Raw genomic sequence first — 22128 nt, 5'->3', positions numbered from 1 at the left:
TGAAGAAAATATGTTTTCATGGACAAGGACAACAAATCCAAGATTTGCTGAAAAGACCAAAACCAATTTACCAACATTTTAGTCTCTCTCAGTACTGTACAACTTGTCTATCCTGTTGATGACACCGGGCACCATTGGTTCCTACCAAAGATGTAAATCTTTAAAAGCTGATCACTGATCAGATTTAATTTGATTATTAAAAAAAGGCTCAGTAATTTCCTTAAATAGCTGTGAACTGTAGTTCTTAGCAAACATTATTCAAACGGGGAAGTAGTGCATTTGTAGGGGACTATTTTCAGCTGTGGATTAATCCACATTTGGTGCTCTAGTGAGTATGTGGGGCAATAGGACGGCGTGTGTGGGACTGAGTCGAAATAAAGTTCATGGTGATGAAGGAATATGTCACCCAGTGCAGCAGCATGGCTGACTGATGTGTTTTTAATAGGTTTTGGAAACAAAGGAGCTCTGTGGCTCAGAGGAATAAGATACATCAGGCTTGGCATCAGGCACCGCACTTCTCTTTAACATCACGTCCAGTATTTTACCAACTGATACAAAAATCATCTAAAAAGATGAGGAAGAGAAAAAATTACTGTTGGTCAATTTGCTGCCATGGCTGTCGCACGCATCAACACACTCTCATAGTTGGTGATGCCAAGTGGGAGAAATCTTCCATAACAAATCCCACATGTCCCACCTGTAATTAACACCACAGTAGGAGGCTGACATGCATGTTTTTCACCACCTATTCAGTTCAGCTTAAATCACCCAAAACATGAAGGCTGCCTCCACTCTGCTGTCTGAATTAAATTCTTTATTTTTGACCATCTTGTTGGAGAAGTTTCACATATATTCACACCTGGGAGCTCTGCAGTGAAACCACAGCCTGTCGCTGTTGGGCATTAGGCATCTTCACTGGAGCGGTTGACATTTCCGTCCATCAAGTTTCCTCAAAGCTTGTGTTAAACCACGAAAGATGGGAGGCTGATGGAGCGGAGCGGGGATTCTCATGCGTGCAGGGACATTTCTTTGAAAAGATATAACTAATTTAAAGACCAGTGGACCCTCCTCTTATTACAATAAATTTCATCATAAACAAACATATAATTTCTGAGTAGCTCTTTGAAATGTTAAAAACAAATTTGCCATTGGCCTTATTTATATTCCTTAGACTTGGAGTGGTATGATAGTATAAAAATACCCTGCACATGCAGCCTCCTCCTTATCCTATAGGAGAAAGTAGGCCAGTATTATTGGAGCTGTACAGTATATGCAGATTGTTCCAGGAGCAGCAAAAAGGCTTAATGCAGATATGCATGCGTATGTGTTTATATGCATAATGCCTCTTAACAAGTTGAAAGCCAAGTGAGATAATATGCAAATCATTAAACCGACATGATGGTGGTGCACGGTGATGCACGGATCAGTTTGATCACAACTCACCCTGCTGTAACGTTTCTCAAGAAGCAGTGGGCTGTGATCATGTGTATGCAGTGTTTCCTCACGCTCTTATCTTTCTTTCCTCTCAGGCTCAGGAGGTCACTCCGCCCAGATGACCTCATATTCAGACAGTGGTTACCAGGACAGCAGTGTTAGTTATTATAGCAACCAGAATGTGGTCCGTTCAGAGCCCCGGCCCTCGTTATCAAGAAGCCCACGAGCTGAGGGTCAAGCCTCCGGGCAGGTAGGCCTCCACTCCACTGGCTTACAGCACTCGTTTTTTATTTATTTATTTATTCATTTATTTTTTATTGTTTCTTTGTTTGTTTGAGTTAATGTTTTTTTCTTCTCCTTAAGAAGAGCACAAACATGTGCACACTTCCACAAGTCTGAAAAGTTACATATAAAAATGTTTCTGTGAAGTTTGGCTTGAAAATTGGACCAGAGAATATTAGAGATTATAAAGAAAAGACACAACGGTTACCTCATTGTCCATTTAGCAGCTGTCCCAGAGCTTTTGATCATATCACAAGATCTTCATCCCCAAACAGCAATTGTCCAATTGTACATAAATCCTTTAAGTGCTCAGGGAAGGAAATGCAAACTCCAGCTGCTGATGAAGATCATATACCATGATCGAAAGCTCCAGTACAGCCACTTCATCGGAGCTCGGGGTTGAGACTTTTCTCAAATGATAAATCACATTTTAGTTCCCACATGCGGCTATTTTTCAGACTGGTGTCAACAGAAATATTTGGGTCTTCATCTCTGAGTAATGACAGTGAGTGGAGGCTCAATAATCGCCGTGGTGAATGATGAAGAACATCATCTAAAGCCATCCAATCAAATCGAGTCTTACCTTAAAATTGTTAAGACTCCAACGCTATCAGCTCCTTTTGCTGTGGCTAATAATGATATGCTCTTTGCACGACAATGGAAGCAGGAAGGACAGATAATGGTGAGCCCATTCGAATTCTCTCTTGATTTATTCCTAACCCAGCAGCCTCGCTGGATTGGCTTACACGTCTCGGCTCTTAATTTTCCTTGGAGGCGTTTGAGCTTCGATGGATTAAGGCAGCACAGATCGGCATCCAGTTGGCTGAGTCTGTAATTGAGGGACATTTTACATTTGGTAATAAGGAGTGGAAAGCAAATGTTTGCCCCCATAAACATGAAGGATTCTGTCAAATCTTCCCTGAAATGTAATATATGCACTACTTGGAGAGCTCAGCCTACAGTATAATGAATTTAGACATTTATTCAAAGCCACGCGCATTCAGTTACATGGACAAATGGAAAAGATAATGATGCCCTTCATCAGACGTGATGAAGCATCCTGCGTCAGAGTGTCTCCTTACTGGTAATTGGCAAATATATTTGCAGATGGAAGCAGTCCAGTGCGTGTGACTCTCCTGTTCAATTTTCAGGTATTTATTCAGAAAACAGAAGTGTTGAAGTGATTAATTGTCAGCAGTGTTAGGAATATTATACTTGACATTTTAGTTATTTGAGGCCTGGAGTGCACATTGATGCCAGCAATTATGGGACTGCTAATTAGAAATCAGTGAAATGTCATTAAATGTCATTTAATAAGGACATTGGAGGACCTTTTAGATATTTTAGATTCATTTCACAAAGTTTGGAGCAGTGAGTCCTTGACTGTCATAATTATCTCATGTCAACAAGTAGGCACAATTCCTAGAATTATGTCGCTCTAATAAATAATACTGATAAATAGATCTGCAGAGGTTTGTGAAGCATTTCTATTTCAAACCTTTAATGCACCCCATAAGGTCGAAGTATGTGTTCATGTTTAAATAGTTTTTATTCTCCAAGTTCCCATGTATCGTTGATTTTTCTGTCATCATCATAAGAGTGGGCTTCGAAGCATTTTACTAGATATCAAACACGTGCTTAACTGTGTACATAATTAAATTTAATGGTATTTGCACAAACATAATGACCTGTGGAAATGAAAGGGCATTTTATGAAGCTTTGATAAAAACAGGTGCCTCATTATCACACAACAGGAATTAAATGTCACATTTACAGTACCTGGAAGCTCTAATCTCTCTCCCATCTTCTCCCCAGGCCTCCAGCCGGGTGTTGAGGAGGATGGCCTCCCTCCCCTCCAGGAGCCAGTCTCCTGGCTGTGGCACCGCCGGCACTGTCTCACCCTCCCGCATCTCCCTGCGAACATCCCAAGGCAGCACCTACGACTCACCCATCCTCTCTGAGCCCAAACCTCTTGCTGCCGTGTTCCCCGGCACCACCATGCCGCCCTCCTGCCCGTCACCGACGTCCCCGACCAGCGGCACACAAGCCCTGGGTGGCGGGGGAGGAGGTGTGTTAGGAGGGGGAGGAGGAGGTGGACGGCTGGGCTCCACCCTCTCTCTTGTTGAGGGGAGGGGTCTGACGGGGTCACCTCTGCGTCCGGGGATGACGGCGGTGCCGCAGCACTACGGCTCCACACTGCCCAGGCAGAGCCAGCCGCTGGCCTACGGAGCTGATCCATACGGCCTGTACCAGAGGAGCGCACTGCCCCGCCCTGACAGCCTCATAGGTCAGTCTGACGTCCACTTAAATATGCTGTTAGCCGGCTGAGTACGGGTGCGTTCACATTAGATCAGTCCAATAACACTGCACCAAGAAAAGATGTGATTAGAATAAAATAGTGTGATATTCCAACACTGTAGAAGCTGCCTAGAATAACGGATTCTCCGTTTCCAAACAGATTATTACTGCTCCTCTTGCAAATGGCTGCCACTTGTCATAATAATGCAACACATTTTCTGGCTCAGACAGAAGCAGGGGTGTGCCACGAAAAGAAAAATGACCATTAAGGGCTGCTGTAGTTTCAAAAAGTTTTCAAACCTCTGGCCTGTAGATGCACAAAAGATTGGTGACACTTCTAGAATAATAAAGTCACATTGGTGAAGTAAACTTTTCTCACATTTTACATCTCAAGACCACACAGATTTATCTTGTGACCCACTGGTTTCTCTGTAGTTTACAACAAAAAGGTCATGTTATATTAGATTTTCTTTTTAATAGCACATTTAGATCATTTAATACTGTAGTTGTTCATGATTAGGCTGCTTTGTGGAGCCAATTAAAAATCTAGGCAACATATTATAAAGCCAAAAATCATGAAGTCGTTCTTTATTTTAGTTCTGTCACTGTCCCTGAAGGGAAACAAGTCATATGACACATTAAATTCAGTGGCATAATAAAACTGTTACAGCTGCATTAAACTTCCATGAGAGAATATAAGTACATAAAAAAATACATTCTTCAGCTCGAGCTGTGATAAAATGGACAGTTTATCTTGGGCGTAAACTGAACAGTATCTTCACATTCAGCATCCCTGTAATGGTGGTTTGATATTGTGTGACACACACAGGCTCATGAATGCATATTGAGTGAACGGTGCAGTCTTTCCGTGCTCCAGCTTTTGAATCAGTGAAAGTATTCATGGTTATAGAGGTCAGCCGGGACCCTGGAGGGTTGACGGGTCAAATCCAACCAGGTCAGAATCTGGGCCGGAAAAACTCACGTCAAGTTTCCTTTGAGCAAGTCGCAGCACTGCAGTTCAAAGATGATGCGTGTTCATGCACGTGTGTGAAATGTTTTCAGCAAACTTCCTTGTAAATAAACAAAGCCACGCTCCACAGCCTTGACACCATTTCCTCTGTTGATTTAATAACCTTCCCTTTGTCTGGGGAAAGTTGACTGAGCAGCGCTGATCTAATATTGTAGCACGAAACATTTTTACTGAGCAGGAACTCCGCAGAGTTTCCTGTATCTCTGTGCAGCAGTGAGAAATATTAAGAAAAGCTGCATGTTGAACAAAATAACTTTTAGGCAAACTGCAAGCTCTGCAGGTGATTTTATCTCAAATCCAGGCTTAGGGAGCTCATTTCATGGAGTTTTTAGTGGAATTATCTTACTGCACTGGCAGATAATGCTGCTGGGTTTGATAAAAATTGTATTTGATGCATGCTAGTATGAGAAATAAGGAATGTAATCTTTGAGGGGGAGGATTTCACTTGTACCTGGTAGATGTTTTGAACTCAGACTTAATTCTAATCTTGTTGGTGGCTGTGATTGATGTGCAGTGCAGTGGAAAGGAAAACTAGACAGAGAAAGATCACAGTAAAGAATAAAAAACTACAGAAGGAATGAGCGCAATGCAGTGGATCAGAGGTGTACACAGCTTCCACTACAATTTCTCTCTTGCAAGCAAATTGATGGCTGAGGGAACAAACCATGTTAGTGTCTATTGGTCTAATATGAAGCAGTCGAGAGGAAACAACAGTCCACTTAGGCAGCAGGAGCTGTGTTTCCTCCAGAAATATTTCATGCAACTGAATCCTAACTCCATACTCGGATGTTGATTGAACTTTTAGCACCCTTGCAAATGATGACATATAGCAGATACACACATGAACACACACACACACAGGAATGTTTTGTGAATAGGCTACAACATCGCAGTGTATAGGCAGATAATAAAATGTGAATAAGAACATTTTAAGCGTTTACACACTTCAAATGGAATCCAAATGTCTATATGATGCTTTAAAATGCTAAATGTGAGAGGTTAAAATAAAGGCAGACTGTTCCTTTGAGACATGGCTCCATACATTATTGTTTCTTCGTTGAGTTGAAAATAGTCCGTTTTTGACATTTACTCATTAAGCTGTGGTTGTTAAGCACCAGATTTTTTTTTTTATAATTTAAAAAAAAGGTTAATAAACGATATAAAGGTTTCATCAGTTCTCAGAATTATCCGGTAATCGATTAATCACTCCAGCACCACTTAAACTCTGCAGTCTCCCAGCAGGGAAGGCAGCAACGATGCTAAACTTGAGGTGCATAATAATGACTTAGTAAGAATGGTGATGACGAGATGACTGACATTCCTGGAGATCAAACCGTTGACTTTGTGCTGCGTTGATTGGTTAAGACGGCTGAGGCTGGCTCAGAAACTTGAGAAGGGATTATTTCTGTGCTGCTGCCAGCCTCTTCACTGAGCCTGGCTTACAGACGCTTTTGAATTTCAAACCAAAAAGAAACTTTCATTGTGTAGCTTTGAACTGGATGCATTAAGCGTTGTCATCGGGGTCGTGCTGATTTTAAAATATATCACCTTTCTTCTGCAAACACCGGGACATTAAAGAGTCTCTTCCAGCTTGTCCTGTCTTACTAACCGGTCATCGACTTTCTCCCCAAACGCTGCTGTGTAGCCGCTGGAGGATTTACTGTCGTAGAAGTGGTGCTGATGCTGCAGCGACACAGATTTATTCCTCCATCCTGCCCTCTGTCACTTTACTAAGCCGCTCCCACTGACCCATATAGGGGTGTTTCTATCACAAAGCCCCCATGGAGCATCAGCATGTGACGATCAGCTGACGGCACTTTATTATGCTGCGATCACCGTGTGCCTGGTTTAATTTAGTCCATTTTCCTGTGACACGTGCCCGTGTGTGTTTCTCTGCAGACTCTGCATGTGTGTATGAGGAGTGTTTGTGTGGATGTCAATGATGAGCATATGCATTTATGCACCTTTTGTGTTGTGCTGTTGTTGTGTTTGTGCATGTGTGAGAAGAGGATGGTGGAGGGATCGGTTGTGTGTGTCCATATATAGATATATGTGAGTGTGTGGGAGGCAGAGTCAGTGAACTAAATAAAATGCCTCCTCTTCCCTAGCTGTGATTTTCATCCTGCAATGCTGCTAAGTGGCCTAATATGTCGCCTAAGTCCTTATTCCCAGTTATCCCGCAGATCCAACATAATCCCAGATTACATGGGGGAGATAAGCAATAGATGGATATACAAGATTAGGCTATTACTGATCAGTGACACTCGTAGCTTAGGTAGTGAAACCTGGTGAACAGTCAGAAGACAAACGTAAGCTGCGAGATGAGCTTTTTTTTTTTTTTTCTTCGTGAAATCAATTAAACAAATTGCGTGGTTGAGGTTTCGAACCAGGATCAAGTCAAAATCGAGCAGAAGCGTTGGATGAGAGTGGAAAGTGGGAAACAGATTCAGTCCTATCTGTGAAATAGTGCAGGGATTCTCAGCCAGGAGTTTGTGTAATCCAGGAGATTTAAAGAGAGATTGTGAATTAGCACAACACATGGCCCAAGAGGTCTAAACAGTTTGTCTAAAGAAAAGATGGCTATCGATAGCTGCAATAGCAATGAATTATCAATTAAAATAGCTCTGTAAAAGTGACGATAAATGGCCGAAATGTCCAAATTCTGCAGTGATAGTAGAAAGCAAAGTTGACCAACATTAAATTGGCTTTAGTGTCATCAAACTCAAGGGCAACAATTTTGGTTTGTGTCCTTCACTGCCAAAGAGCCCTTCAGAAAGACGCTCGGGTCCAGATTCAACACGATTGTGTCACAACAAGTGCACATTTTTATTTTCTTCCAAAGGAGTGTTCTTGGCGATAACGGACTAGAGTTTCAACCTTGCTCACTACAAAGTGGAAATCAAGAAAGGAGAGCTGCAGAAGCCACAGCACCGTCATCACCAGCTTTAAGTGCAAATTGTGTGTTTGAGCTGTTAGACTGATCCACCAAGGCTGCCCCCCCACCCCCCTTTGCCCTAAAGCCTCTTTATAATTGGAACTGATGTGCTCTGAGATTGGAGGATGGAAAAACCCTCTGCTCGGCTTGTTTGACTTGCTGATGACGATGCCTGCAGCAGACTCTGAATGACCACAGTCTTCATGCATTTTATAAGCACAACACAACAGTTGGGATGAGTTGGCATTATGAAATACAGTATTTGGCACGACCTTGATTTGCATGGCCTCATCTACCAATGACAAGCATGTGAGCCAAATAATGAGGTGCACATATCGTTTATGTGTGACCATGACGAGCAGAAACAGGCTTTGCTCCATAGTTACTGATCTTGTGCTGCTTTCTTTCACAGTGAGTGAATTCGTATTTGGTCATTCTGCTGATGAGCCACACTGTCACTGGTCCTGTGCACAGACATGGTTATTGAGTCATAGTCAGGCATGTGCCAGACCTGTGATGCTGTTTAAAATTCATATCTGGGCTTAAAATAAATAGGTTGTTATTCAACTGGTTTATTCATCCATCCATTTATTCATTTTCTGCTGTTTACCCCGGTGCAGGTTGTGTTTAATGAGTAATTAACAATATTATCAGGAGTTATTATTATGTACGACTGTGATGTGCAAACAAAAATCAGATGAAAAGCCCTCTAATTATTTACTTACCATTTATCTGTTAGTTTTTCATTCATTTATATGGCAGAAATTGTATTCTGTGTGGTACTGAAAAAGGTCGTCAAAAGTCTGATGTTTAACTTGGTGAACGCTGCATAAATGCTGTTTTTATTTTTTTTGTTAAGTTGTCATTGAAGTTATTGTTACATTGATTATTATGTTACCCGTGCAACATGTGCTTGTGCCCCTTCATGTAGGTTTCTGTCACCCACCACACCCGATTCAAAAGCAGAGACATTTGACACAAGAAGCAAACGTCCCAGCATCACTGCAAGAACAGTGCATAATCTCATGTGAGCAGCAGAACAGTGTTTAGCACAAAGGTGGTTTGATCAGATTAAAAAAATAGATTTTATTTAATTCCAAATTACATTACCATACTTGAATTCCTCTCAGTAGTGGTATAAAACATCTATTTCATTTTCAGTTTTGTTAGTTTGTGTTCATTTCCTTTCATTTGGTTTTGAAAGAGTGCAGTGTAAATGTCTTTGCTCTTGCTTGTACCTGCAGGGCTCCACAGCTCATACGCCGGTCATGCGGGGCAGATAGATCCAGAGCTGAGGGCGGCGTTGTCCCCGGACTGCCACATGACACCCGTTTTCGATGAACGATCCTTCCACAGCCCCCTGTACCACAGCCCCACCCATGACCCACAGGGCACCCTCTACAGGACAAACACAGGTTCTGCACCAACACAGAAGTTTTCCTAACAAGCAACTAAACAAGTCTAATTTAAATCTATTATTTAACATGAAAATCTGTTATTTTAGAGAATAAATGCAGTTACTCAAAATTAACAAAATATTTTTGCTCCAGCAATAAATAAGTACATTTGAGGACAATAAAAAATGTCCTCAGCATGAATACTGACACAGGTACTAGTGCTGCAGCAGGAGTTAGAGGAGCAGCAATCTACCAAATCATTTCCACTGTGCAGATCCCCCTCACGTGAGTTTTAGCTGCCTCATTATCATCACAGAGAATTACTCAAACAACCCAATTTTTCACAGCAGTGACCCCCTGAGGAGCCGCGGTCCCCAGGTTGAGAAGTCGGGCTCAGTTTCACATTTGCTTTAGAGATTATTTCCCTAAAATCTGTGGTGGAAATCGCGGTTTACAGGGACAGGAACTGTTGTTATTATCATTCCCTGAGGTCAGAACTTAATTAGGCTGAAACCTTTCATGTACTCTGCTGCTTCTTAATTGAAGCCTTTGCAGAATCATTTCAGGCTGAAAGCTCTGCGGAGTTTGATAGTGGAGGATCTAAGGAGCCATTTTAGTTTCGTTTAGTCAAGATTTAAACAGGTTTGGCCTGTGAGAGAACTCGTGCATGTTTAATCACTCATCACATGATGTTACTTTGCCTTTTATGTGACCTTGGATGGGTTTTTTTTTTTTTAATATAAAAAGCCTCCAGTCATGATGCTGCTTTTCTGTACTGCATTGATTTAAATATTTGCAAAATCAAGTTGTGACTTCACCTCCAGGTATGGGGACTCTCCCTCGGACCACAAGCCATTGCGGCACGCTGCCATACCAAAGAAGCAGCTATGGGCTGAGCTCTGCAGCTCTGTACGTCGACTCCTACAGGGTCTCTGGCGAGCCCGTCTTCTCCCACCGGCACTCGGGACTGGTGGACCGAGTGGCGACGCGCACCCCGTCCATCGAGAGCATACACAAGGACCCCAGGTACTCAAACACACACTGTCTGCGTCTCAGTCCTTCTCAGTCAACCAGTAATTAAAGCTGCAAAATGACACAAAATGACTCTAGATTGAGGATTAAAGTGGAGCATGAACGAACTCTGCTGAAAGCTTCTCCCTCATCCCCCTTAGGGAGTTTGCTTGGCGTGACCCCGAGCTGCCAGAGGTCATCCACATGCTGCAGCATCACTTCCCTTCCGTGCAGGCTAACGCCGCCGCCTACCTGCAGCACCTGTGTTATGGAGACAACAGGGTCAAGGTGGAGGTAAGGTGATGGGACACGCTGGGCAGCTATCTGGGTAAAAATAACAAGATGGACGTCATAGTCATGAGTCACTCCTCATGTGGAGGAGGGTGCTGCCACATTCAGAGGTTTCACTCCAGACCTAAGGCACTACTGTATCCTCACACTGTATATATGCAGTCAGTCTGTCCTAAAGAAAACATGTGACAAAAACATGTTTAAAATATCCTCAGAGTGCAGTCAAGAATTAGAGAAATGTAAAATTTCAACACAAGAACCAGAAAAGACAGTTAAATGTTTAATTATGTTTAATTAAATTCTCCTATTGTATCTGTATACTGTCTCTAAGAGTGTATTCTCAGCTTACAGGGTTTGAAATTTTTTTTTTTTTTGAGATCTTTGCTGCCAGTCTCTGAGCCAAAGCGCCATCTGCTCCAACAAAACTTTAAGTAACGTTGGTGCCAAATGCGCCGGGGCTCCGACACACACTGAAACGCTGCATGCTCACTCTTTGCTCTGCTTCCCGTGCAATAAATAACTCCAGCACAATGGTGCAGCTTCACACAAGAGCCATTTTAGTGCCGTTTGGTTTGTTTGGTGATGAGCTTTTAATTAGCCTTTGAAGCGGCCTGGACAAGCGCCTGCTCATTTAGCCAGAAACAAATGTTTTCAGTGACGGTTTGAAGACAGAATCAGAGGGAAATGCGGCGCGTCTGCTGCTCTCCTGAGACGGGTTTATTTCGAGATGTCATAAGAAAGTTTTGAACATAACTGCAGTGATGCTCTGTGCAGGCTTTCTTTCTTTTAAATTGATTTAATTCTTACATTTTTGTAAAGACACGTCTCAAAACTGACCAAAATTTTTATCTGTTTGCTCTAATAGTTTTCATGACATCCATCATTTTAAAGAGACAGTTTTTTCAGGTGTTGTATGTTTACATTGCCCATTGGTTTTGTGAACTATAATCACCTGAAACAAACCACATGAGAAATTAAAAATGCACAAAGTGATGGTTTTGAACAAAAAAAAATCACAGATATTTATTGAAAATTGATGTTTTTTCAAAGCAAAGTAATGACCTAACAACTCAAAAATACTCAATAGAAATGCAAATGTTTTTATGTGTTTTAATGTCTAACAGGTGTATTCATACAGTAGTAGTGGCAGAGCAGTCAGTTAATCACAGACAAAAACAAAGGTAACAAATTTAAGGCAGAAATAAGTAGAGCAATTAATAGAAAAATTATAATTGAACGAGCAAAAGAAAAAAAAGGAAATACTGCGGATTTTTTCCATTATAAACAGATCTTCTCATTGTGAAAAGTAAACTGAACACACTGCACTGAAGGTGACCTCCTGTGAATTGAAAGCATTAAAGTTTAAATATGATTGGTCACAGTGACACTTATCCCTTTGAATTTGAAAGACATAAATCCAAATCTCACTCAGACTGCACAGAAAATGCATTTTTTTCGTTTCTATCTTATGATTAAATTTTTCCTGTGATCTAAAAATTGGAGGAGGGAACGCTCTTTGCTTTGTGTGTGAGCCTGTCTGCAACGTTTGGTCCTCAGCCAATAGCAGCTGACCAGGAAGCTCCTCTGTAAGATGGTGTTGAAGAGAAGAGTCGACATGCAAGGTTTTACACAAGAAATAACGCGAATGCAAAAGTTATACTTTCTGTACTAATGATGACGATGACGACAGGAGGCTTAAAGAGTAATTTAACACCAGGCTAGAAGGCAGTGTTTCTCTCTGACTGCACTGGCCTGGAGTTCATCCTTCTCTGTGATTGGTCCCCGGTCTGCAGGTGTGTCACCTGGGAGGGATCCAGCACCTGGTAGATCTGCTGGATCACAAGGTGGCAGAGGTTCAGAAGAGCGCCTGCGGGGCCCTGAGGAACCTGGTGTACGGCAAGGCCACCGACAACAACAAGGTGGCACTGAGGAACTGCGGCGGCGTGCCCGCCCTGCTGCGCCTCCTCAGGAAAACAACTGACAACGAAGTCCGTGAGCTGGTCACCGGTACGTCTCATCAGGCTTAGTTAAAGGTACTCTGTGTCACCAAAAATCATTGTGTGTCTGCTACCTCATCAAACATCTGGAAAGCCATAACTGTCCATAAGAGATCAGTAAATAGAAAAAATACAATTTAATGGCAGTTCATCAAAAACAAAACACATGAAAATGTAAAAAACATAAACCAAGAAAAGAAAAAGATAAACAATTAAAAACTGTACAGACCTCAGGCAGAATATCTGCTGCAAATCTAAGGCTAATGGGGATCTTAATTAATAAACACACAAAGCACAGAGAGGGCAAGTGTTTCTGCCAAGGCCGCACAACTGTCTGAGTTAGTTATTTTAATAATACACAAGTGGAGACAAAAATCATGAAATATGTGGAGGGTAATTTTCTTTTTCTAATCTTTTTTATCCCTGAGGGGAAAATGCAGGTGAGGGCAGCATCCACATTGTCAAAAACAGTTTCCAAATGCAAAACGTGACGCATCAAAATCCCGCTGTGTTGTGTGTGGGCGTTTGCCTGCTAGCGAGGCTTGTTGGCGGCCTGGCCAGCCGGCCAGCTTGCTGGCTGGGCGTCGGTGTGCATCGCCGTCTGACTTGCTGGAAGTGTATTAATCTGTGTATCGGCTGTTCTGTGGGAGGTGAGAGCGGCTGCGGCTTAAACACTCAGCGCGCAGTGTTGACAGAACAGATCTCGGCACAGTCCTCGGGACAGATGCTAAGATAATGTGCTTTGGAAACAGGACGCTGCTGACAGCTCTGCAGCCACGCCACACAGACTGTTTAATACCAGGAGATATGAAGCTGCTAGACAACTCAGCTTCTCAAGAAAAACACAGAAGAGAGGCCTGATTCTGGTCTGAAGCTGATCTTGATCTACCATAGTCCTTCATAATGATAATAATATGCAGAAATATTCCTGCAAATTGACCCATTTCCAAAGGATGAACAAAAAAACAGAGCACCCCAGCATCTTGAAACAGTTTTCTTCCTGGCACAGCAGCGAGCTCTTTCAGGCCTGGAGAGCATGAAGTGTTTCCTTATTTAGTGTAGTAACAGTGTTCAAGCCCAGTTTGTATCCAAGTGAAGGGTCACTACCTCAATACTTTTAATAAAGTCAGAACACAATAAATCCTAAATTGTCAAATGATTCCTTTTACAACACAGAAACCTTCCAGTGTAGTCAAAATGATGACATTCAGTGGTTGCCCTCACCCGCAGGCGTCCTGTGGAACCTGTCGTCCTGCGACGCGGTGAAGATGACCATCATCCGCGACGCTCTCACCACACTGACCAACACGGTCATCATCCCCCACTCGGGCTGGAGCAGCGTCTCGCACCGCGAAGAACACAAAGTCAAGTTCCAGTCCTCCCTGCTGCTGCGTAACACCACCGGCTGCCTGAGGTGAGGAGCGAATCAAACACACCCCTCACTGATGAGTTCTCAGAAGAGTTTGGTGATTTTACTTTTGAAAAATAGATATGTAACATTTTAACAGAAGAACCAGTTGTGCCACTTTTCTAGATATTTATCAAAGCACATAATAGCATTGATGAGCATGCTTATGCATATTAATCACCACCCTGCTTCACATTTACACAACGCTACAGTCAGATCTGTCCCAAAACGATATAAATCCATTCTCATTCCTTAATGGAAATAGATTTAACAAAATCTTCCGCCTCCTAAGCCTGTTGAGTTAGCAGGCGTGCCGTTAGCTCATTAAATCCATTCTCACTTTGAAATGCAAGGATGACTTTTGGATTTATTGGTCGTCTGTGCTGCTGTTTTTCTGTCTGCTGTTTATCTTAATGACTCTGTAAAACCACAGCACATAATCACTGTTGCATAATCCATCAATAAAGAGGCTCTGTAATGGAGATTTTATGCAGACATGAAGTCTTCAGCGTGGCTGACGGAGGCAAAGACCAGCAAAGTGATATCTGTGTGTTTTAAAACTCAAGTTTAGATTTATGATGTGCACATTTCTGTGTGTGATAAACTTAAAGTAACTCAGTTCTTGGCTCATTTGAAAGATGGAATTTGAAATAGAAGCTAGTTTAATCCCATAAGACTCATAAGAAAACAGATCTTCATGATGTTTTGTAAATAACTGTGCATATGGCAAAATCGCACGCACGAGGCTCCAGAGTAACAGAGGAACAAAGTTTCTAATTTCTCTGAACATCAGTCCAAACCTCAGCAGCAAATTCTCACATTTAATAAGCTAAAGCCAGCAAATGTTTTTGCTTGGAAAGCAATAAACTGATCAAAATAGCTGCCGATTGATTTTCTTTCAATCGACTGATCTCATAATCCCACGTGACGTGAATGTGGCATCAGGAAGCCACACCTGGCACCTGACACCACATTTTATTTTATCGAGGAAACAAAGAAATAAGTGGTGGAGATGCAGAGTTTGCCACTTTGCTTCACAATATTGGAGTCTGATTGGCCACAGTTCCTCTGAATCAAATGAATGAAACCTGCTGAGTTTAGTGTCAGGAGCCAATCAGGACCAAGGCCAGGTGTTTTTCCTGAAGTAGGTCTGTTACTGACGAGAGAAACAACCTTGATTTTAACAACTGTATTGCACATTTTTACATCATCCATTTGGTCTAACAGGGCAACTTTAAAACAACATCTCTGAGCACACAAGCCTCCAGCATCTCCCTGCGCTCAGACTAACTGAGGCTGTAGATTGATGGTATAGAAATGCATTGTGGGAGCTCTGTGCTGTTGTGCAGTCTTCTCGTGTCAGCTCTCCATTAGCAGCAGCTGAAGGTTCCTATTGGAGGAGCAGCCTCCTCCTTTACTGTATCCAGGCAGGTTTTAAGCCACCCTGTGGGGGAATCCACACACTGCACCTCAAGTCTCAATTCACGAGTGGCTCTGTGTGTGTGTGTGTGTGTGTGTGTGTGTGTGAGGAACCTGAGCTCAGCAGGGGAGGAGGCGAGGAGTCAGCTGCGTTGCTGTGAAGGTCTGGTCGACTCGCTGCTGCATGTCCTCAAAGCCTGCGTCAACACCTCCGACTATGACAGCAAGGTGCTGCAAAAACACACACACACACCGTCACACACGTGGTTTTGCCACAGTTTATTCCTTGACTGTACCTGAACCTAAACCTACACCTACAATGTAATAAATGTCACGAGTCCCCATTTCCTTCCCTCTAGTGCCACCCTCAGGCTCAAACCTCAATGTACTGATGTCAGAGATGTTACGACTTGAATATTTCTCCTCAGATCGTGGAGAACAGCGTCTGCACCCTGAGGAACCTCTCGTACCGGCTGGAGGTGGAGATGCCCTCCTCTCGTCTCCTCAGCAACCAGGAGCTGGACACCCTCCTGGGCTTCTCCTTTCCAACCAAGGAGCTGGACTACCTCTGCTGGGGGAAGAGGAGGCGCGGCAGGAAGCGGGGCGGCTGGCCCGACGACAAGGTGCGAGCACAGGGGTGTTCACGGCCTGGAAAATTTATGAAAATACAAAAGGAGATTTCCAGACCTGTTTATAAAAAATGTTTTGTGTACTAGAGAGAACTCATTCACTCACATGAATAAATGCAATTACATACACCCTGATAGGGAAAGGTTTAACAAGGAACAGCTGGAGTTGATAAAGTTAATTAAATGAATGTGAGCTAGACCCACATAAACAGCAGAAAGTGGATCTTTCCCATTATGAGTCAGTGTCAAGTCTCCTGCAGTACAATCCACTGCTGCACACGTCCCACCTTTAGTTTATGGGTGTGTAACATCTCTTGTTGTTTTGTGCAGTGGGACGACATGGGGCCGATCCCAGGCTTCTCCCAACCTCTGAGAGGAGCGGAGCTGCTGTGGCACCCGATGGTGGTGAAGCCATACCTCAACCTGCTGGCCGAAAGCTCCAACCCCGCCACGCTGGAGGGTGCTGCTGGGTCACTGCAAAACCTCTCTGCTGGAAACTGGAAGGTAGGACTCCTCTATTTTTAACACAAGCGAGGCCTAGATAAGTATATCACTCACTGCAAACAGAAATTCAGCTCAATTAAAAAAATATCCTCATCTCAAAAATGATGATTTAATCCTAATTAAAATTCCAAAAATCTACTTATTAAATGTAAAGTAAGTTTTTTTTATTTCAACATCTTTATGATCCAGTGAAAACCTCATGGTTCCAGTTTTGTAGCTTCTGCTTGGAGCAAAAGTCTCTGTCTTCAGTTTTTATGAAACTTACTGGATGAACTAAAATGAGCCAAAAAGGCAGTTTTTCACCCAGTTACAGCAACGTGCAGTAAGATCTGCCCAGAACTGTCCCATTTGTTGCTTAAAATTATGTTTTCAAGTAGAAACTGATTGGGGAAATAGTTTGTCAGGGCCTTAAGACTGTGTGTGTTTGTGTGTGTTTTTGTGTGCGCAGTTCTCGGCCTACATCCGAGCGGCGGTGCGTAAGGAGAAAGGTCTGCCCATCCTGGTGGAGCTGCTGAGGATGGACAACGACAGGGTTGTCTGCTCCGTCGCCACAGCTCTCCGCAACATGGCGCTGGACGGCCGCAACAAGGAGCTGATAGGTCCAAACATACACACACTTACACACACACACACACACACACACAGTGAACATGTTGATCCCAGCTCGGCTGAGAAACTCAAACTGTGAAAAGATCATCTTCACACTTCAGTCAGGAGCATCAACAGCTTGTTCAGAGCAGGTTTTTATATCAGACCACAGTGTGACACAAGTCCCTTCACATCAGCCAGACTCTGCTCTGACAGTGAGAACACACCGCCCCCTCGTGGACAACACTGATGCAGCTGGTGAAATAATTAACCTGCCTGCAGATAAATCGATAAATCACTGATGTCATCATCCATATAAAAAAAACACAAACAAATGTAACTGGGGGCAACATGCATGTGGAGAATCTGCAGGATACATCTTTACAAAAACATCATATTTTCTCTGTCTGTTCAAACGTTTCTGTCCAAATCATTGCTGTGTTCCGCACCTCCTCCTGCAGGAAAGTACGCCATGCGGGATCTGGTGAACCGACTGCCCGGCAGCAGTCCGTCAGTGCTGTCCGACGATACGGTGGCGTCGGTCTGCTGCACGCTGCATGAGGTCACCAGCCGCAACATGGAGAACGCCAAAGCTTTAGCCGACAGCGGAGGCATCGAGAAGCTGGTGAACATCAGCAAAGGACGAGGGAAAGGGTACAAAACCTTTTAACCTTGATTACTTTGATTTAAAAGACAAACTTCTTTTGTCTGGAAAAAGGCAGAATCACCATTTTTAAGTATTTTACCGGTGGGGTCGGTTTGTGATGTGTCGTTACAGGTATTCCATGAAGGTTGTGAAGGCAGCAGCTCAAGTGTTGAACACACTGTGGCAGTACAGGGAGCTGAGGAGCCTCTACAAACAGGTCAGCACCACAGAAGTTCTCATGTCAAACTTGAGAAGCTTAAGGATAAGTCTTTCCAGGGCATGATAATAAAAATACATCAATACTTTGAATTTATCGGTACCACTCTATGAAACAGTTTTGAAACATGATGCACAAAGAGCCTAAATTAACTTGGCAAACCAATTACAGAGTCAGATTTGTCCCAGAATAATTTCTGCAATGCTTTGCAAAACATTAAAAAGAGCATTTGACACAGATTCATGTGTTAGATTTTACAAAAGCTCTTGTGTAATAATCATTATTTTTCCACATTATCCAGACTTAATCTAAGAGAAGTGAAGAGACTGATAAACACTTCCAATTCCACGAATTATTGTTAAATTACTGATAAAAAAAAAAATGAACCAAAAGAAGTTTATTGTGGACATGATTGCACATTTTGATATGTGTGTAAATGTGAATCATCAGGAAGAAACTCCCAGCACAAAAACTTTTACATAAAATGCTTTAATTTATACAGTATGATATATATTTCCGAGCTATAAGCTGTAATATGTAACAACACAACACACACACACACACACACACACACACACACACACAACACACTCTTATCTAAGTAACATAACAACATAAATGGTCTGCAGTACTTTTAACAGCCTGTTAAAGCACATATACAACCACAGACAGAATGTTAACATCACTGTTTTCCTCTTTCTGACTGAACTGATGTAAACTTTGTGCAGGACGGATGGAACTACACCCACTTCATCACTCCCGTCTCCACTCTGGAGCGAGACCGCTACCGTTCACAGCCGACCCTGCCCACCAGCCCTCTGCAGATGTCTCCCGTCATCCAATCAGGTGAGAGGTCCGGCGAGTGAGGTCTTAAAGGTATTAAAATCATCCTGGTGATGTTTTGAGATTGTGTGAAAAAATTTCATTTGTTGTTGTTTTTGTCGTTTCTGCTCAGGTGGTAGTGCAACATCCTCACCAGCGATGCTCGGGATAAGAGGACACAGTTCAAACTACCAGAGGGCGCAGTCATCTATGCAACTCGACACCTATTACGGAGACAACAGTTTACACAAACAGCAGTACACAGGTTTGTATTGGTTAGCTCGTATCTTATGGTGATGTCCCTCAGATGAAAAGTTTATGCTTATGTTTTTCTCCTGTCTGCGCTCTTGAATCTTCAGGGTCTGAGAAGAAAACACCATATTTCATTGGGACGTATTCTTCCCAGTCAGGGGAGGATTTGAGAAGGTCCCAGGTAAGAACTTATTGACATTTATCTATTTATATTTGCATGAAAGCACTGAATCTAGGTTTGTCCAGCAATCACTTGTTTGTTCCTCTCTCAGCATCCAGAGCCATTCTACGACGAGCCCGACAGGAAGAACTACAACAGCTACAGAATGTACCTGTCGTCCCCTCAAGGCTTTGGAGAGGAGCACTACGAGGACGAACCGGTCCACCTGACCCCAAGCTCCCCCGACGGCTACGCCAGCCAGACGCTCCAATTCAAAGCCAACACCAACTATGTGGACTTCTACTCCACCACACGGAGGCCTTCAAACAGGGCGAACAAGTTCACCGGCTCCCCTGACTCCTGGGTGTAGATACAAAGTGGACGCCGTGTACGTTGAGCTTTGCAGTTTTGGCCATCTGTTTTCCGTGGGCGTTGGTGTGTGGGGAGTGCACATGGGTCTGCCATGTGGTTGTGTGAAAGGTTAAGGATGCATGTGAATGTGTGTGCATCTGTGTTGAAACTGTACTGAATGACCAGGGCTCGGTTTGCTATGTGCAGCTTTTGACTAAGTTAGAACATGCTCTCAATAATACAGAGAAATAAAAACTATTCATTATTTTTGGCCTTTGCTCCACACAAAAAAAAAAAAAAGTTTGAAGCCTAACTGGAGACTTGTAATATTTGCTTTAACGTGCAGTTTATGAAGCCAATTTCCTGTAAATGTATTGGAAACCTCTGAGCTTTAAATAGAGGTGAAGGTTGTTGCCATGACACAGCCTTCTCTGTTGAGTGAAGGTCGTTCACGTCTTGACTCATGTGACTCTAACACCTCTCACATGACTGCCAGGTGGCCGAACAGTGTAACCTGTGTGAATGACCCTGAGGTTGCCATGGGAATCCTCACCAGACGTTCACATAAGAGGCAAGAATCTAAAGTAAGTTCAGTTGGTTTTGAGTTTAGATGAGGCCTTCAGACATTTTTCTATCGTTGACATTGTGTGGAAAAGATTGGAAAATTAAAAATGTATAAAAACACCGGGTGGGACAAATATTTTCAGCTTAATCTGTATTATTCTGAACAGGGACTGAGCTAGTCAAAAGATGCTTTTTGAAAAAAAAACCCAGCCCTAACTGTCGTTTACCAGAGTGTTTGTTAATGTCAACTGATTTCTCTGCAGTTAAAATGTGCAGTGTGTTGGCTTTATAACATAAATATTGTTCGCCAGCATCATCTTGAATGCGAGAGAAAAATAAATTATTGAAGGTGAGGAGAAAAAAAAAAAAAAGAGAGAAAAGAAAAAAAAAAACACAATGAAATACCACACCAGGGCCAAATACTATTTACCAGTAATTCTTGGCACTAAACAGGACAAAAAGTCACTGTAAAAATGATTTCTAAATATTATTTGACCACGGTTTGGGAACTCATCAACGAGGAGTGTCCTCACTCTTGGGGACCTTTAAAGAACTCAGAGAACCGGGGTTACATCTGTAACCCTTTGCTTTTCTGTAACCTTTGGCCAAAAGTGCAGTATATCAAACAGTATGTGAAATATGTGACAACAACATGTGGAAATCTATTTGTACATATACAATGGTTTAACTGTCCTGTTATATTGTTGTATTCAATATGTAGAACTTTATATGTGATTGTGTGAAGAAGATTTTTCTATTATTTGATTATTTTTCTTAATTTACTTGTGACCTGACCAAAATACGCCATCTGTCTGTTCTGTCCAAAACTGATGATAATGTGCAATGTTACAGAGGGAAATATATGTATAGGGATTAAAGATTATATCATGACGATATTTGAGAGTCGTGCCTTTCATCTTTCTGACAGAAAAAAAGGACAGAAATGAAAGTTAAATAGATATATCTTTATTAGCTTTAATTGCATCTGTCGTAGGTTTTATGCCACAGCCAAAAGAAGTGAAGGGAACTAAAAAAGCAAACATTTTGCTTAACTCCAAATGTACATCGTGATGAGGTAATTGCCTCAGTTTGTCCTCCCTGAGCATGCTTTAACACAAGCTCTAGTCCATGCAGTTACATTCATTTATTCAGCTGCTCACTCAAAACAACCACAATTGAACAATTAAACACAGTTGAGAGCTATCACTGCTTTCAGCTGCTACATGTATGTTCAAAAACATGCTTTGAAATTATGATGAAATGTCATTAGAATGTTTAGTTGGACGATATTCTTGCAGCCCATTTATGTTAATTTTAATTTACCTTTTGCTAACAGGTCTTTTATTCCGGTGGTTTCTAAAGGCACGAGGTGTGGCAGAGTGAGTTTTCACCCAATCAATAAGCTGATCGTTAAATTTGTCTGTTTTTTTTTTTGGTGTCCGTTTCATTATTCCATCTTTTTCTAAGTCTTTGCAGAGTGCAGAACATTACAACATCCTGAGCAGCCCTGTCCTGTTCTTAGTCCAAGGAACAGCTGATTGGCTGGTCAGTGTTCCTGCGGGGACTTGAAAACATTTTATGAGCCAATCCCATTAGCAATCCCTGTTTATGCTGCAAGTGAAGAGCGTTCCCCAAAGTGAGTATTTTGCTGGTTGAAGATTAAATTGTGTGTTTTAATCCTTCAGAGAGAAATTTAGGACATTAACACAACAAGTTATAAATGAGGCCTTATGTTTCTTGATGACAGTCTGTTGTGATGGTCTCCCACTGGTGCTCCAGCAGGAGGGGGGTGGTAGGCATGCTTTGAGTTTTTGTTTATGGGCTGTCTGCAGAAAGAAAATACCAAAATCATGATTGGCTAAATTACCAAGATGTAAAAGGTTTTTCAGAAAT

The 22128-nt window shown here is 42.4% G+C and overlaps 2 protein-coding genes across 4 annotated transcripts in view; one reads left to right on the top strand and one right to left on the bottom strand.

Moving 5' to 3' along the window:
• LOC139609477 (plakophilin-4-like) overlaps positions 1-21131 on the top strand; it is a 34242-nt gene extending 13111 nt beyond the window's left edge. For 2 of the 3 annotated variants that reach the window (XM_071464126.1, XM_071464125.1), the window contains exons 6-23: positions 1530-1684; positions 3532-4003; positions 8911-9006; positions 9224-9394; positions 10201-10402; positions 10549-10681; positions 12472-12685; positions 13906-14089; positions 15613-15730; positions 15931-16125; positions 16462-16635; positions 17084-17234; positions 17685-17877; positions 18002-18086; positions 18815-18932; positions 19042-19173; positions 19268-19341; positions 19433-21131. In XM_071464126.1, coding sequence (XP_071320227.1) covers positions 1530-1684; positions 3532-4003; positions 8911-9006; positions 9224-9394; positions 10201-10402; positions 10549-10681; positions 12472-12685; positions 13906-14089; positions 15613-15730; positions 15931-16125; positions 16462-16635; positions 17084-17234; positions 17685-17877; positions 18002-18086; positions 18815-18932; positions 19042-19173; positions 19268-19341; positions 19433-19690 — 3125 coding nt within the window. In that variant the 3' untranslated portion in view covers positions 19691-21131. The remainder of the gene's footprint in view (positions 1-1529; positions 1685-3531; positions 4004-8910; positions 9007-9223; positions 9395-10200; positions 10403-10548; positions 10682-12471; positions 12686-13905; positions 14090-15612; positions 15731-15930; positions 16126-16461; positions 16636-17083; positions 17235-17684; positions 17878-18001; positions 18087-18814; positions 18933-19041; positions 19174-19267; positions 19342-19432) is intronic. The other variant, XM_071464127.1, reaches the window with a different exon arrangement.
• A 48-nt stretch (positions 21132-21179) lies between these two features.
• Positions 21180-22128, bottom strand: part of LOC139609478 (kinesin heavy chain-like) — a 37980-nt gene continuing 37031 nt past the window's right edge. The window contains exon 26 of the mRNA XM_071464128.1: positions 21180-22061. The gene's annotated coding sequence lies outside the window, so the exon portion shown is untranslated. The remainder of the gene's footprint in view (positions 22062-22128) is intronic.

This window comes from Trachinotus anak, unplaced genomic scaffold, assembly GCF_046630095.1.
Source record: "Trachinotus anak isolate AG129_WGS33_773 ecotype Australia unplaced genomic scaffold, CSIRO_AGI_Tana_v1 ptg000026l, whole genome shotgun sequence".
NCBI classification, from domain to species: Eukaryota; Metazoa; Chordata; class Actinopteri; order Carangiformes; family Carangidae; genus Trachinotus; species Trachinotus anak.
The sequence above is the reverse complement of the archived record's forward strand: the minus strand, read 5'-3'. Positions and strand labels throughout refer to the sequence as shown.